The 16,713-nt window shown below is 57.8% G+C and overlaps 1 protein-coding gene across 1 annotated transcript in view; it reads left to right on the forward strand.

The window, feature by feature from the left end:
* Positions 1-16,713, forward strand: part of PEPD (peptidase D) — a 121,846-nt gene that overhangs the window by 92,326 nt on the left and 12,807 nt on the right. Inside the window, exons 10-11 of the mRNA XM_070398247.1 lie at positions 8,025-8,093; positions 9,097-9,174. Coding sequence (XP_070254348.1) covers positions 8,025-8,093; positions 9,097-9,174 — 147 coding nt within the window. The remainder of the gene's footprint in view (positions 1-8,024; positions 8,094-9,096; positions 9,175-16,713) is intronic.

Consider the following 16,713-nt stretch of genomic DNA (forward strand, 5'->3'; position numbering starts at 1 on the left):
TCGGGCATCAGCTCCAGAGGGGTCTGGGTTCACAGAGGTAGAATTTCCCCCTTGACCCCTGTGTGTGGTTACCATCTGGCCCCCTCATGTTCTGCCCTGTCTGCAGCTCCTGCCCCAGGTGCCCTGGGGGAATTAGCAGAGAAGGTACTAGAGGGGTCGGATGTGACCAGCCACCTGTTACACAGATGTCAGTCAGAACCACTGGTACCCTTCATATATAAACCCCTTAAGGACCAATAAGGTAGGTAAACATTCAGTTTTCTAAGAAAGAAACAGGCCATGCAGAAAGGAAGCAGTATGAGGACAAAAACACAAAGCATGTTCACACTTGCCAGTTAGTGATGAGAGAAGGAAACAATGTTTGTTTGCCTGTCAGATTTGCTGTCCTGTGGGCAGACAGTCCCGCAGTGCTGCTCGGCGCAAAAGCCTTATGGGTTTTCTTGGGTCCTTTGGCAGAACCTGCCCTGAGACTCAAAAATGTGCACATGCTCCGCAATTCTACTTTTAGCGATTTAGCCAGCAGACAGTGAAAGGCACATGGCCATGGGGTCAGTGGGAACACGGAGGTGGAAGCCACCTAGGTGTCTAATGGTGTGGAATTGGTCAAGTAAATTGCAGGCTGTGCTACTGCCCACACAACTGTTCACTTGTTCGGTCAATCAGCAGAAAAGCACTGAAAACCTCCTGTCTACCAGGCACTGTTCCAGGCTCTGGGGCTCCTACAGTGAAGGAAATAGACAAAGCCCCAGCCTAATGGGAGGTGAGAGAGGATGGGTGGGTGGATGGATGGATGGATGGATGGATAATATGTTCGATAGTGGTGAGGGCTAAGGGGGCTCAGGACAGGCATCCCTGAGAAGGAGACAATGGAGGGGAGACCTGAAGGGGAAGCTGCACTCGGCAGAAAGAACGGGGTGCGCCCAGTGGCCCTGCGAGGGGAGCTGGCCTGGTGGTCCCAGGAGCAGCAAGGAGACAGACTGAGAAGACAAGAGGGGGTTGCAGTGGGAGAGAGGGAGGCAGGCTGCTCATGGGAAGCCAGGGTCGAGTTTGATCAGAGGAGTCCCTTCAGTTGTGAAATGACCCCTCTGTGGAGCACGCTCTGTAGGGGACAAGAGCTGAAGCAGGGGACCAGTAGACCACTGTCACCATTAACCAGCAAAAGGATGGCAGCTGCACCAGGGACAAGCAGTGTAGTGGGAGAAGTCGTCTGATTCTGGACACAGTGAGAGCTTTGGGAAGGAAAATAGTATGAACCTATGTCTACTGTTTCTAGGAATTTTAGCAACAACCTTCCCTGGAACATCCAGACGGGTGGGACCATTTGTCCTTACAGATTCTTGTGGGCCCAGTTGGCCCCGTGCACAGGTATGAAGTAGAAGGTAAAAGCCGATGAATAAATTGATGCAATTACGTGGAAATACTGGCTTTATCTCCTAAGCTGAACCTACACAAAACGCTGGGACACTGCATTTCCTCTCCTGGCTACATGCTTGATGGAGACACATGCACACGTGTCCCCAAAGACTGGCAGGAGCATCCACAACAGCACTGCTTGTGCCAGTCACAGTCCGGAAACAACCAGAATGCTCGCCAGCCGAGGCTCCGTGGCATGCCTGAGGATGGGAAAGCAACGGCCCCCACCTCCCGGGCTCCACGGGCAAGGTGCAGAGCAGCAGCCAGACGCAGGACCTGTTGGATTCCATTTACATCAAGTCAAGTTCGTGAGGGGAGCTGACCTCGGTGTGAGAAGTGAGGCTGTCTGTGGGAGGGGAGACTGCCTCAGAGCGGCTTCTGGGGACACAGTTTGTGCAGATCGCTGTGCTGGGTCCTTATGATTTCAGGCCCTTTTCTATATGTGTGTCAGAGTCCGTTAAAAGGTGACTTTAAAAAAATGTTTACAGTGTTAAAAATCTGTGCTTATGCATAAAAAAGGCTTGGAAGGATGGTCAACAAAAATTGAATAGAGGTTATCTCTGGAGAATAAGGTTATGGGTGATTTTTATTTTATTTTTACTATTTCCTTTGTGTAGAGAATTTCTAGGGCCTTTCATGCGTGTGTGTGTCTGTGTCGGCATACACACATGTGCACATGTATTAGGTTTACTAGCAGCCTGATGCAGCCAGGGCTTCGACAACTACCCAGTAACCGATACCAAGGAGCTCAAAAACTCCACCCAGTCAAGCATGTCAAGAATAAAGGGGAATATTTGTTAATTGAATGTCATGTTATGTCCTCAGTTATGCTTAATACAAGATAGGCAATTTAGAATTCCCAATTATCCAATTAAAATGCTAATTATCTCCTACCTTGATAAGCCGCTCTCGGGGACAGAGCGAGTGGCTTCTCTCCCGTGCTCCGCGTCTGCCTGCCGTGACCACCACCGTCTTTCTGCTGTCCTTGCCTCTGGTTGGTGGATTCTCCCCTTCCAGGGCCTCTGCCTCCCCAAGCCTCTCCCGGGGCACCAGCCCCCCTTTCCACCAGCCCGCCTGAGGCACCGCCACCCTGGGAGTGTGCAGGGCCCTTCGTCCTGGCAGACCCGTCTTCAGCTTAAATGTGAGGCCCGGGCTCTGGAAGGAGTAGCAGAGCAGCAGCCACCCCCAGTGCTTACAGAGCAGGAGCCTTGTCCTGCTGGCAGGTGTTGTCCCAGTCCCTGCCACTGCAGGCCTGAAACCTTGGAGCCATGGGAGTCAGAAACCGTGCATGGACTCCAAGCTCCCACACAGATTCTAAGGGTTCCCTGACCCCCGCACATGGCCGCTCTGAGTGGAAGTTTCCTCATCTGAGAAGTAGGAAAATGGCTCTTCTCCTGGAAGGATTGTTGTAAATGCTAAATGTCGCAGGTGGCTGTTTGGTTTTTCTTCTTGGAGGGGCTGTGTCACCTGCCCCAAGTATCACACAGAGTAGGCAGCAGGGCCTGCATTGGCTGAGTTCTACATGAGCCCAAGGCCTGCTCCCTCTCCCCGCCCCCCCGCCCCCCCTCCATCCCGTCCAGTGCAGACCTTCGATCCGGGGTGCTATGGATGGGACCCTGGCAGCAGCTGAGGAGTCGGGAGAGTGGCCTGGGCAGGGAGTGGGGCTAGTGAGTCTGTTTTCATCCAGTTGTCAGGCCCAGCACGCCCAGCGCCACATACCCTCCAAGCCCTGAGGGAGGTCTTGGGTCGTAAGATGATGCTGGCCCTGGTCCAGTACTGGGGCAGCGGACGGGGGGAGGTATCAGGGGGAGAGCAGGGAAGGGACTCAGGGAACATCAGGAGGGAAGAAAGCTGCCGCTGGTGGAGACGGCCACTGCAGCCTTGCAGAGGGTCTGGCTCCCTGGTGGTCCCCGTTGGTGCGGTCTCAAAGCTGTGCCGTGAGCACTGCTTTATTAATAATGCATTTCTGAGTTTAGTCCAGGGCTTTAAATCAGTCCCTTCTTGGCAACAGACCATGTGATTGCTACTTGCTTATCTAAAACATGCTCGGAGTCTCGGTGGTGGCTCCCTAGCGTTCTCTGTGTCTTTCCTTACCCAGAGGTCTGGGGAGCGGAGGGGCGGGGCAGGCCCCCACCCCTGCCTTTCACCACTCCTCAGAAGGCCCACAGAGAACTCTGTTAAAGGAACTGGGACTCTGGGAATGTGAGGGGCGGGGGGTGGGCAGAGGCATCTGGGAAAGAACCGTGTGCTGAGCTGCCCTGGGTCAAGGGAAGCCCCGTGTGCACATCAGTTTGTCCTGGAGATGCTGCACCCTAGAGCAGAGGTCCTCAAACTTTTTAAACAGGGGCTAGTTCACTGTCCCTCAGACCGTTGGAGGGCCGGACTATAGTTTAAAAAAAACTATGAACAAATTCCTATGCACACTGCACATATCTTATTTTGAAGTAAAAAAACAAAACGGGAACAAATACAATATTTGTATTTGCATGTGGCCTGTGGGCCGTAGTTTGAGGACCCCTGCCCTAGAGAGCCTGGCTGTGCTGGGATGGCGGGTATGGGTGTCCGGGCCGTGGATCTGCACATTAATGGCACCTGTGTGAGGTACGGTTATCCCATTATACAGGTGAGGAAACAGACACAGAGAAGCCATATGTACCGCTGGTAAGAGGCAGAGCATCTGTGTTGGCTTTGGCGTCAGTGTTGAGCAGTGCCCCAGGAGGCTGGGTGTGAGGCCCAGGGCAGGGCAATGGGGAACCCACAGGCCTGAGGGCATCCAAGGAGACTGCAGTGACAACGGCTGGGCTGCCGCCCGGGCTCAGGAAGACACTGCATGTGGCTTCTAACACCTCAGCCCCCACGCTCTGGCCCCTGCCCAGATTCATGACCCTGTGTCCTAACTGTCCGCTCTCCTAGGCCCTCTGCTCAGCCCAGTGGCTTCCACCACCCTGCCCACCTCCCTTCCATGCTGATGTTCCTGGCCTGGCCTCCTGGCAGCCTGGCCTGGCTTGGGAGGGGATGATGTGGCCCACTGCCCCTGCTGACCGCCCTGGCTGGCTCACGCTTGTGCTGATAGCTGGGGATTCTTGCTGCCAGGGCAGCTGATGTGATTGTATAGGGCTGTGTCTATCTCCTCATCAGGTGATCAACTTCAGAGGCAGGAGCTAGGCCCAGAGGGAAGCCCAGTGGTGCTGTCCCTGGAGACACGGTTCCTGCAGGTCTGGGCCCCAGAATTCGCTGTCCCTGCCCATCAGTCGTCTCCAGACTCTGACAGATGGGCCTGCCTCCTTACTCACAGCACAACTCCCAGGTTACTCCCAGGTTCTCATTTATGCCTGGATGCAGAGCATTCTCTACCCATGTCCTGCTTGTGAGGAATTTATAGGTGAGGATATTAGAAGAACGGCCACAGGAGGAAAGCTTCGGGGACCACAAAGCAGCAGGGTGTGTGTGAGGCTGCTGGTTCTTCATAAAATCTGCCCAACCTGTTATCAAGCTGTACTTGTAGGTATTATTTTCTATGTGTGGATCATCTCCATCGAGGATTCTGTTACCAGAAGTTCTCAGGGTCTAAGCCTGCTGCTTGCTGTGTCTGACAACTCTGGTGAACTATTTCTGGATTGTGAGTTCATGTTCAGTGTATGTGGGATATATATATGCATGTGTGTGTGTGTACGCACATGTGTGTACATGTTTATGTGTACGTATATGTGTATATTGTGCTGTGTACATGTATGCGTGCCTGTGTGCATGTGTGTGTGTGCGTGTGCGCGCCTGCACACACACGTGCACGTGTGCAGATCCTGGCTGGCCTGGGTCGAGGGTGCAGATGTCCAGTTTGGTTTTGTGTCCGCTCCTGCCCAGTGCTCCAGGTGTCGCCAGTCAGGGACCGTTTCCAAACCATGAGGTAGTTCACACCTGAATCTGAACCCCATGGAGGATAGACCGTGCTATGAAATCTGAGAGAATGTTCTTTATTTTCCCCAAAGCCCAGGCAGGCTTCCTGATTGCCTCCTGTGATGCTCATGAATTTTCTCCCAGGTCTACACTTTTGCTGAGGGTGCACCCCTGCCAGGGCCCCAACTCTATGTGGGGGTGAGGCTCAGGTCTAGCCCCGTCCCTCTCGTGTGCCCAAGGGCTTGCTGCTGTCCCCACCTGGCCGTGGAAGCCAAGGCCTTCAGTTCCCTTCCTTTCCGGCCTCCCTGTTCCTGTACTGTGACCGCTGCTGGTGGTATTTCATGCAGTACCTCCAAGTGTTGGGGGGAGGGTTTCCAGTTACATGCTCTGCCCTCATGTCGTTGTGACTGAGTGGCCATAGGCTGTGTCAGTCAGAGCTCAGGCCCTGTGGTGCACCCTCTTCTGGCTCCGTTTACCATATTTTGTGTAAAGGTCTGGAGGGTCTCTGTGGCCTCCCGTGGGAACCAGGTGGCTCTGCCGCTGCAGTGTGTCCTTGTGACTGTGCCTGCCGAGCGCTGGCCGAGCTGTGCGGAGCCTCGAGTCAGCCATGTGGATTGCAAGACATGCTTGGTCGCGTGTCCACTCCTCTCTCCCAACCCCTCGAAAGTCAGAAATATGTCAGACAGGCCCCTGAGCCACCACACCTGCCCCAGAACTTGGTCGCCTTCCCGTGTCCACAGACAGACCGAGGCCCAGAGAGAGGGTCCGCCCGCGGAGGATTGTGAGCAGAAAGCCTGGGCCTGTTGCAGTCACCTGTTATTGCCACCAGAGCACATCATGCTCACATCATGTTTGTCCTCACGTCATGTTAGGAAAGTTCATTTTAAAACAAATTAGGTGCTGAAGTCTAAATTGAAGAACTTCAGATCCTGTAAACTTCCAGCATGTGGCCACTCCCCTGTCTTTTCAGCCCTTCCTGTGGGTGTGTGAGTGTCCACATGGCTGGGAGACGAGCTGGTGCGGTGGTGGCTGTGGGTGAAAGCTGGGTCAGCCGGTCCTTAGTTTGGAGCTTCTACAAGCTATGCCTCTTACTCTCAATTGCTGTTTTCATAAAAGAAAGCGACGAAGGCTGTTTCTCCGAGTAAATTACACAGTAGAGCAGTGCCTGCTGCTGGGATTGGCTGCAGGAGGGAGCCAGCCCCACCCGTCTCCTCTGGCTGCTGGGGAACTTGCTTGCCTGCTCCTTCGCACCCTCTGCCTGCCCTCGGCTTCAACAGAGGCCCTCTGTCCCCCTCACCTCAGAACAGCCGTGCACCCTGAGGCCTGCTTCTGTCTGAGCTTCTCTCAAAGCCCAGAGAGCACCTCGGCTCCACGGCGTGTCCAGCTCTGAGTCTCGGCGTCCAGGCGGGCAGGAGGGCTTGCTGCATGGAGGGTGCGGGCTGTGGCCACTCTCCCACTGTGACTTGGTCTTGCCGTCCCCACGGCCTCTGGGACTGAGGCTGAAGTCAATGGCAGCCAGCTGAGTGCTCTTGCCGTGACCGGGAACGTGCGCTCTCCTCACCTCCCTGGCAATTCCTGGAATCCTTTCTCTTGAGGAAATATCTCGCTCACAGATACCCAGCCATGAGGTTCATAAGGCAAATAGGAAAGCCGAGCAAACCGACCAACAACTGCTTCATACCCGATCGATCGTGACAGTTATGCATAATTTGTGTTTACAGTGTCTGGAAGGTTAGACTCCTCCATACAGACGTTCTCTAAAACAGGCCTAGACTGTCAGAGCAGACTCACCACAATGCTCCTAGGGCCTCTGTGCTCTGAAGACCGGGAGGCCGGGTGGGGGCGGCACAGCCCTGTGATTGGTCCCCCTGCCTTGGTGGTGGGTGGGCAGGGCAGGGCAGCTGGAGGGCAGGGCCTGAGCTGTTGCCCAGGCCTCAGGAGGGGTGAGGGCAGTCCCCACCATCACCGAGTCTCCAGCTGGGTTCTGTAGAGCCTGGGCCTTTGGAGTTCTGGGTCCTACAAAGAGACAAGCCCCCCTCCCACTTCCTAAGGCATCTGGTTGAGGGAGGGGTAGCATCCTAGCCTCCCCAGAGTTCTTGCCATCCTGGCTTCCAAGGGTTCAGCACTGCTGATGTGATGTGGGTGTGGGTGTGGGTGTGGCTGGTGGGGCTTGTCCCAAGTCGGGAGAAGCAGGACCTGCCCCACCCAGGCCCTGCCTCTCTCCACCTTCCTGGAGACCGCCCTGTCCTGCTCCTTCTGCATGTCCCTCGCCCCCATCCTCCAGGCCAATGCCCAGCAGCTCCTGCTGTCTTTCCCATGTGCCCCTCCCCAGGTGAGTCCAGCGCAGGGGCTGGGAGAGCTTTTATGTTCCTCCCTGGCCTTGTCCAGTCCCTCCCAGTGGCAGGGTGTGGCCACTGGACTTGGGAGTCACAGGAAGATACTACCTCCAGCCCCGCAGAAACTGTGGTCCCTACGTCAGCCCATCTCCCCACAGGGCCAGGGCTGTCCTCGATGGGCCTGGCAGGCTGGGCAGCGCCACAGTGTTGCAGGCGGCAAGCTCCTCTGGCCTTGTTCCCTCCGCACTGACCTCTGTGCTCGGTGGCTGACCATGGACTTCAGCTTCAGCCTCACGGAGCGATGCCGGGGAGCTCAAGCCTCGCAGGGGCCATGCAGGCTGTGATGACTCAGCACCCTGACTCGTCTCCCCTCTCCTGCAGCCTCTTCGAGCACTACTGCTACTCCCGGGGCGGCATGCGCCACAGCTCCTACACCTGCATCTGCGGCAGGTAAGTGGGCATCCTGGCCACGTGGGGATGATTGCGGAGGGATTACGGGAAAGGGAGGGGTCCCACCGTCCCCCAGCTTAGATGCACCTGCTCACTCCCATGCCCACACCAGTGCCCACCTAAGCTTGGAAGTTACTTCTCCTCCGAAGGCCCCAGGAGCGGAGGTTGACTCTGCCTGCTCTGGGAGTGCTGCGTGGAGGAGGGAGCCTGGCCACCATGGCCTCCTCCCCCCTCCCCCACAGGCACACTCCCGGCATGTTGGGCTTCTGTGTGGAGTGCGTGTGTGTGTGTGTTTATAGGTATGTGTTTGAGGGGCATGCCTGGCTGTGGGTGGCCCCTTTATCCCCTTCCTCTCCGGTCAGATGGTCTGGCCCCACTCAGCCAGGACGGAGCCAGCGATGCACGCGTCCTCGGCACATGAATAATACATGTGAACGTGTCAGTCCTTGGAAATGTTCTCTGGTAGATAGAGAGAAAAATCATTATTTCTACTTTTATGATTCCTGAGACTCCCAAACAGGGCCATAAATATTACACCCAGGTGAGTTTCTTTCCTTTGGACAGAAGAAAAGTCCTTTTTTTCTTAAAGGCATCGCTCATGAGGAACGTTCTCTTGAGCAGAGGAGCTCGAAGCCCGGTGCCGTCTGCGTCCCAGCTGGACTTCCGGCGGCCCAGCTGCGCCCAAGCCCCTCCCAGGGGACCTCCCCTGTCCCTTCAGCCACCAAGAAAGGAGGCTTCCTCGGGCTCCCCATTCTGTTCTGCCCGCACCAGACCCACCCCCAGCGCCGGCCCGAGCAGCACCAGCAGGCAGCCCTGTAGGGGGCCCTCAAGCCGAGAGCCTACCCCCCCAGTGTGTGACTGTAGGTGACCGCAAGCTGTGGGCCTGACCCAGCCACCCTTGGCCTCTGCATCCGGGTATCGTCCTGCCCATGAGGCAGGTGCTGGGGCCCAGCCCTGGGGCCTGTGGTGAGGACCAGCTGTTGACCTCCCCTCCCCTCTGCAGTGGCGAGAACTCGGCCATACTGCACTACGGACATGCCGGGGCCCCCAACGACCGGACCATCCGGGACGGAGACATGTGGTGAGTAAGGCCAGCCTGAGCTGCCCTGCCCTGCTCTGTGTGTGAAGGGCGGGGCCACGTGGGACCCAACTCAAGAGTGACTAACCCAGGCCTCTAGGTTCCACCCTGCGAGGGCTGACCGCAGCGAGGCCTGGTCCTGCTCTGGGCCCAGGCTCCTCTGCCACGGGCACCGGCCGGCGTGGTGCCCCCTCTCCAGGAGTGAGGGAGCCCCGAGGGGCGGGGACCGGTGCTGCGGGGCTTGGGGACCTGGGAGGCGGGCTCTCTGAAGAGGGGCTGAACTGTCCCCCCGCCCTGCCCTCTGACCTCTGCATTAGCGCCAACACACTGACACCTCTGTCTCGGTGCTGGGAGGGGGGGCACCTCTGCCCCTCTGAGACTTGGCAGCCTCGGCCGCAGGACCCTGGGCATAAGCGGCCGTTAGTTCAGGAGGTTGGAGGTGCTGCTTCGCCCCACAGCTGTTCACGCGCCTTTTCTGAGCAGTTTGATGTGCTCCCAGCTCCTCGTGGAGCCATGACTAAGCAGTGTGGGTGGGACCCTCGGATCTGGGCCTGGGCCCCACCTTGCTGGGCCTCTGCTCTGGGCCTTGGGAAGGGTCTGTGGGTGTCTCTCAGACCTGGACCAGGCCCCCATCTCCTGTCCTCTTCACCACCCAGACATCAGGCGGGCCAGTCCCGGCTGCCATAGGGCTTCTGAGAGCTGCCCAGACGCCACAAGCCACACAGGCTGGCCTGTCGTGGCCTTCGACATCGTGCTGTGGCCATGGACCATAGGTGAGGGCAGCGTGGGGCATGTTCACTGTCCCTCCCGGGTCTTTGGAGCCTTTCCCTCCTGCTGCTGAGGCACCTGAGCAAGGCTCCCCCTGCCGGCTTCCAGGCGGTGCCGGGCTTCCTCTCCGTGTGTGCCCTGCTCGTCTGTCCCCGAGCTGGAGTTCCAAACCCCTGCCTCATGCACGTGTGACCCAGCCCTACAGCAAGGAGTGGGGAGCCTGTGCCCGGGGATCCCCAGCCATGTCCATCGGGGGCATGAACTGAGAGGCGTGCTCTGAGTTGTCACTGCCAAGTGTTTTGGGGAACCTGCTGTGCCCAGGGTCCCCCTCCCACAGGGCATACCAGGCTTTGTGACTGGCCAAGTTTCTTCAGTCACCCGGGGTCAGTAGCTGGACGGGATAGTCTGTCTCAGGCCACAGTTGGTAGGAGCCCAACTCAGCCCTCAGGAAGGAAACAAACCACTTAGTTCCTTCTCTGAGCCTCAGTTTATGCATCTGTGAGTGGAGGTAGCGCACACCTCTCGGGACTGCGCGGTGCAGAAACCACGTGTGCCCTCTCCTCGGGGGCCTGGGCCAGGAGCCCTGCTGCTCTCTGTGATCCTCTTTGAGTGTCCAACTGCCCCAGACCGAGGGCGTGCAGCCTGGACAGGCCCTCCCCTGGACCTGGCACCAGAGGCACCCTGCTCCCACAAGTGACCACGTGCAGGCGAGGTCACTGAGACACAGGAGAGGACCAGGTCCAAGTGCAGGACCAGGGGGTTGGGAAGGGTTGGCTGCCTCAGACTGGGCTCAGCGGGTGACTGAGGAAACAGAGGGGCCGGCCCTGCCCCCTGGGACTTGGCTGAGCACTGTTGGCCCCAAGGAGAGACCGCCTGGCCTCTTCAAGGACTCTTGACTCCTGCAATGTTTCCTGATGTTCTTTGACTATGTGGCCCATTCTGGCTGGGAGGACAGGACGTGGGAAGCCAGGCCCCAGGCAGGGTCTGGGTCCGGCCACAACAATGGTCCCAGCTGTTCCGGGGCAGCCCTGGCCAGCCGGAGGGCGGGAGTGTTTCTGTCTGAGCCCGGCACACCCAGAGGAAGTGGCTGCTTCGCTCCCGTCTTGATTTGCCCCAGGGAGTGTCTTCACCCGGGAGAGCTGGTCCCAGCTCTGATCCTGGGGTGGCCCCCGCGGGGTGGGCCTGGCTGACCAGGGCGCAGCAGACATCAGGCCTCCCCCCAGCCCAGGTGCTGTGCCCTCAGTCCTCCTGGGCAGCACTGGCACCTGCGTCTCCTGGTCACAGCTTAGAGACAGAAGTGATCCAAGGAATCCCTTGGATGTTAATGCCAAGCCCAAATTGGTGATTTTATTTTTCTAGTGCCAACTTTGAAATGTAGCCAGTAGAATAATTATGAGTTTATTATAGTCAATTTATTATGAAGCATTTAGAACAACATGTTTTGTTGATTACTGCTTTGGCCAGATTGCTGGCAGCGTTTATAAGCCATTGTTTTATTGAAATTGATCTGTCGAGCGCCCACTGCATTTGGTAAATAATAAATCACTCTGTTATCCCAACATAAAAGCCATGGCACTTCATCATAAGGTATGAAACCAAAATATGAGCGGAGTGCAGAATGCTTCCTGAAGCCGAATCTCCCAGAGCAGTGATGCTCTGTGTCCCAGCCCCTCAGTGTCTGCCAAAAATGCCCCCAAAATACCTTAACACAGGGGCTGTTTGGGGAGCGGAACTGGTCCAGGTGAGTCAGACTTGACTGGATAAGGTGGGGAGTGGGGAGTGAGTGCTGAGTGCACCAGCCCTTTCTATTTCTCTCCCCAGAGTCCTAGACACCCTCCCCGCCCCCCCACACACACACATAGGGAGCCTGAGAGGGGCAGGGCTGTGTGATAATGAGCACAGAGGGTCCCCAGTTCAAGTCTCTGCCTTCCCCAGCTGAGTGGCCGTCCCTCAGCCTCAGTTTCTCTGTCGTCATTGGGGGTAACATAGCACGTAGCTCTGGGAGGGTTCGGTGACAGTGCTGAGCGTGGAGCCTGCCCAGCGTGGCCCAGGCAGGTAAGAGCTGCAGCACAGTGGCCATCTCCCCCGAGCCAGCAGGCCGGGGCCTCTCCTCCCTGTGCTCCGGCAGCTGGTTCCCAGACAAGCTGGAGGTGAGAGCCACCAGGCCCGGTGTGTACACAGATAGCCCTCGAGTCACGTGGTGTGCCTGCTTTGTGTTTTCAGCCCCCTAACTGTGCTCTGGGTGCGTGCCAGGTGGAGCCTGAAGCTGGCCAGGCCCACCTCCCACGCCTCTGTCCTTTCAGTACCAGGAGCTTCCCTGGAGCCGGGCCATGGCCCCTGTCAGCCTCAGTCAGCACCCTGGAGATTGGGGCCTGTAAGTTCTTACCCCACCGCAGAACCTCAGAATTGTCACCCGAGAGCTGCACAGAGCATCTCAAGGCCCACACCTCACCCCATGCCAGCTCCTTATCGCCCGCACCATCCTCTGCACCCTCGTGCACTTGCCCAATCCTCCCAAAACAGCCTGGCCTTTGGAAACCGGAGCCTCCAAAGTGGGTGGAGGTGCCGAGAACTGGCATGCTGCCCGTGCGCCACTAGGGGGCGCCAGTGTCCATGTTTAAATCCACTGGGAAGCAGTGCACCTAGAGTTGGGCCCACTCTTGTGCTGGACTTAGGGGATCTGAGGCCAACCCTGTGGCACCCCGCCTCTCCTGGTCCCGTCAGCAGGTTCACCCCTCGGGATAGGTGGGAAGGTGTGCTTCCAATGGGCTCTGATTTGGAAAACAGCTGGGACACCCCTCCTCACCTGCCACCTCCATCTGATCATGCGGAGGAGTGGTCCCTGGGGTAGGATGCCCTGTGGCCCTTCTCAGAACCTTCAAAGCACCATCTAAGGATTCGCAGGCCTGGGTTGCCCAGCTGCAGACAGGATGTGGCTGGTGGGTAATGAGCCAGACCTGCCAGCACTGGCCAGAAGAGGGCAGCACAGTCTCGGGACAAGTGGGCTGGGCCTTCTCCCTGCTGGCTTTGGTCTTCTGTGTCCTGGGGGCTGGGAGGGGTGCGGCCAGCCCAGTTAGGGGAAGAGACAGGTCCCAGCCCCACACTCAGCAGCCAGCCTTTACTGCTCCAGCCCTGTCGTGGGACTAGGGCCCCATCTGTCTCCTTGCCCCAATTATGGCAGCCTGAAGCCCAGTTCTCACACACCTTGCCCTGCTGACCAGCGAAGAGGGGGACACCGCTCATGTCCAGCAAAGCCCCACTTCTCTTTGCCCAGACCCGTAAGAGCTACCAGTTTCCTCCCTTGAAGATACCTGAACCCTGGCCGGCATGTAGGTGGTATGTGCTGCTCCTCCTGCTGCCCATGGCACATCCCCGAGCTGAGGTGGCATCAGAGCCCTTCTCTCCAGCTGCCCTGCCCTTCCCTCCGGCAGATGAAGGGTCATGGCCAGGGCAAGCTCTTTTCCCAACTGGCCACCCTTTTCCTGCTCATAGCGCTGTTACCAGCTGGCTCCTTCCTGCCCCTTCTCTCAAGTTAGTTCCCTGCTAATTCCACAGCTTTTATGTGGCCTGGACATTAGTTTAAACTACTTGGGAAGCTCACCCTCAACTTGCCCCCTCTGTCTGTGGACAGCAGCCTGCGTCTCTGTCACAGACATCCATCACCCTGTCGGCCGCTTGGTCTGATATCTGCTTGGTGTCTGCACACTGCGGCCTGCAGAAGTGCAGATGTGGGCTGAGACTCCTCCCCAGCCGGCCAGGGGCTGGGATGGGGGGCCTCTGTGTCCCTCTTTTCCTGGTGCCTGATGCCCCAGTGGGCTTTACAGGACGAGTGTCACCCCCAGGCCAGGCCAAGTCCAGCCCAGGCCCCTCCACCTTCCTTTCCTTCGGAGGGACACCTGATTGTCCCCAGCCGCCCCATCCTGAGGATCACAAGATCTAAAGGAGACGCCCAGTCCTCAGGAACACTCTCAGGTGTGCACAGGCTCTGGTCAGCCAACTGTCCAGCCCCGTGGCCGTTGCCTGCAGTGTTCTGTCTGGTGAGCAGCACCATTCATGCACACACACACGCACCAGGCTCCACCAGGCACCCTGACCATGTGCTTTCTCCCCATCCATTTAGTGTATGTTTCTTACCCACACCCCACTCAGATGACTTCACAGCCCAGTGTGAAAAGCTCTGGTCCAGACGGCCCGGGTGCTCACAGACACCACGGGACACTGCTGACCAAAAAGTGAAGCGCAGCATGTGCTGCGCGCGTGACGCCGACTCACTGCCGCCCCCACGGAGGCCGCTGCCCTGCTCCCAGCCCTGGCCCCACTGTGCTGCGGTGGCAGCAAGCCCTAGGGCTGGGCAGCCACTGCATCCCACCCACACACCAGACCAGGTGCCTGCAGTGTCCTTCCTGGGGACGTGGCCCACATTGCTGCTCTGCTCCTGCCCTGTTCCCTGTAGAACAGACCGCAGTTCTTTCCAGACACTCAGGAGGCCCCAGCCCGCACCTGCTCTTGCCCCCAAATGTGCTGGTATTGCTGGCCGTGGGAGCTGCTGCTTGGCTTTCCTGTCTCCCTGCCCCTCGGGGGCACTGTCGCATGGCTGGGTTGGGGAGCAGGGATGCGCGAAGGCACTGGGAAGAGGTCTACTTGGTGGTCAGCCTGTGGCCCAGAGGGAACCTCCAGGACTCCAGTGATGGTCTTTGCCCCATGGGCACACCTGGGCTTGGCACTCACAGAGTGTCTGGCTGGGAGTGGGCGGCTGGCTCAGGGGCCTCTCTGCAGGGGCTGCCCACTGCGGCCCATAAGCTGGAAGTGACCGGTACGCCTTCCTTTCTGTCTCACGCTAAGGTCTGAAGGGAAGCGAGGGTTTCCTGCTGTTCAGAAATCCCCTGGCCTGGCCTCGAACGCACACTGGGTGGCTGCAAGTTGGGGTCTGAAATGCTCCTGTCCTCAGGGCTGGGTATATGCGTGCACACACGTGCATGTACGCATCAGTCTTGGGTGAGAGGTAGCGAGTGTTGGCCACAACTCAGGAGGTTAAAATGAAGCTACATGCTGAGTGCAGAGTGGCCCTTGTGTAAGCACTGCAGCCTTCCCCCAACTGCTCCCAACCTCGTCACTGGCCAAGTCAGCTTGTAGGCCGCCTGCCTGTGGGCTGGCTGGTCCCTGCAGTGGGACCGAGGGAGCTGAGGGGCTGGGGAGGGGCTGGGTGGGCCTGTGGTGGCAGGTAGCCCGGGCATGAAGCTGCCCGGGAGGAGCCAACGGAAGACAGAACCTCTCATCCCAGCCAGAAATAGAAGCAGATGAACACATGTGAGGAACGGGAGGCCAGCATGTTGCTTGGAGATGTGTAATATCTCCCCAGATGTCTTACATTATCACACACATTCACGCAGCCAAGGATGGTAGGGTTCCTGGTGGTGTCTCCAGGCGGCCAGGGAGGAGGGACCCTGCGTCCTCAGCTGAGCCAAAGTATGACTGAATTCTCCATCGTCAGCTTGCGTTCAGAGGACGGGTGAAGTGGACACAGAGGAGTTAGCGGGAGATGATTTATAAAAGAGATGGCTTTCGTCCCTGGTTCCAGAATGGCTTGAATCTGAATAACTCATGTGCAGGAACTTCGGGGGAGGGGGTGCGGGGGGGAGGGATTTTTTTTTTTTTTAAGCAGAAAGATAGGGAACTGAGAGCACGAAAATAGACTTGAGCCCCGTGCTTGCGCGTCGCTGGGCAGGATGGAGCTGCCGGCTGCTTGTGCACTTCCTTCTCCAGAAAGTGGATGATTTTAAAACAAAATATACAGCTGAAGCCTTGGAGAATCTCAGTGATAAGGCCAGGCCGGCCGAGTCCCTCCGTGCACCCGCACCCCGTGCTCTCTGGGTTGTTGAGCAGAGCGGGGGACTCAGTCGTCTTGTCTGCCTGGGAAGCCTCCTGTTCACTGTTAGGTGTCTGTAGCATCTGTGTGCTCTGGGGCTTCCTGGTTGTTTAAGCAGTGCAATTTCTGTGTTTCTTTGAGATCCGTGCCCAGGGTGCTGCTGCAGGGCGCCTTCTGATGTGGCGGCCCCGGCATCTGTGTCCCCCACGCTCCTGTCTTACATCCATTCCTGCATGTTCTGAACAACAAGCCACAAACCATTTTCCTTTCTTGCCTCCGAGGAACCTGGATGAAAATGCTCTGCTCCCGGGTGACACAGGCCCAGGGCCCCACGCAGCTCTGTCCCATGCCTGCCTGCACGCTGGCCCCGAGAGGACACAAGCCTGCAGCACTGTGGCTGTCCCCATTTTAAAGGCGGGAACACTGAGGCTCTGAAGGCCAAGTGCTGGAGCCAAGACAGGAGAACCCATCTCTGTCTGGTCTCTCAGCTGATGACCCCTGACTCAGAGCCTCAGTAGTTAGAGGAAAGATGTGTCCATCTTCCTGGCCAGCCCTGGGCAGGAGTCAATCTGCAGGGAGCGGCTGGCCCAAACCTGTTGCATCGGCAGCCTCCTGGCGAACAGGTGCCCGGGCGTTTCTGTTCAGGGCCTCTGTTTTATCATCCCGGCTCCCACACCGGGCGTGGGCGGGTCACCTCAAGTGAGGCCCAGGGCCCCCTCGATCCTGTGACTTTGACCTAACCCACAGTTCCCCTGTATGCTGCTGGGGGCTGAGAGTCACCTGAGGTGTTATCTGGTGGTTTTTGCACTGTTGACACTGCTTGTGGTGTTTTGCAATTGGAAAAAGACGGGAGATTAAAGGGTGCCCAGCTAGGAACTTTGTATTCCAGCAAAATACCCGGGGATCCT

The sequence above is a fragment of the Myotis yumanensis genome, unplaced genomic scaffold, assembly GCF_028538775.1.
Source record: "Myotis yumanensis isolate MYYU_CA2020_CCGP unplaced genomic scaffold, mMyoYum1.0.hap1 SCAF_18, whole genome shotgun sequence".
NCBI lineage: Eukaryota > Metazoa > Chordata > Mammalia > Chiroptera > Vespertilionidae > Myotis > Myotis yumanensis.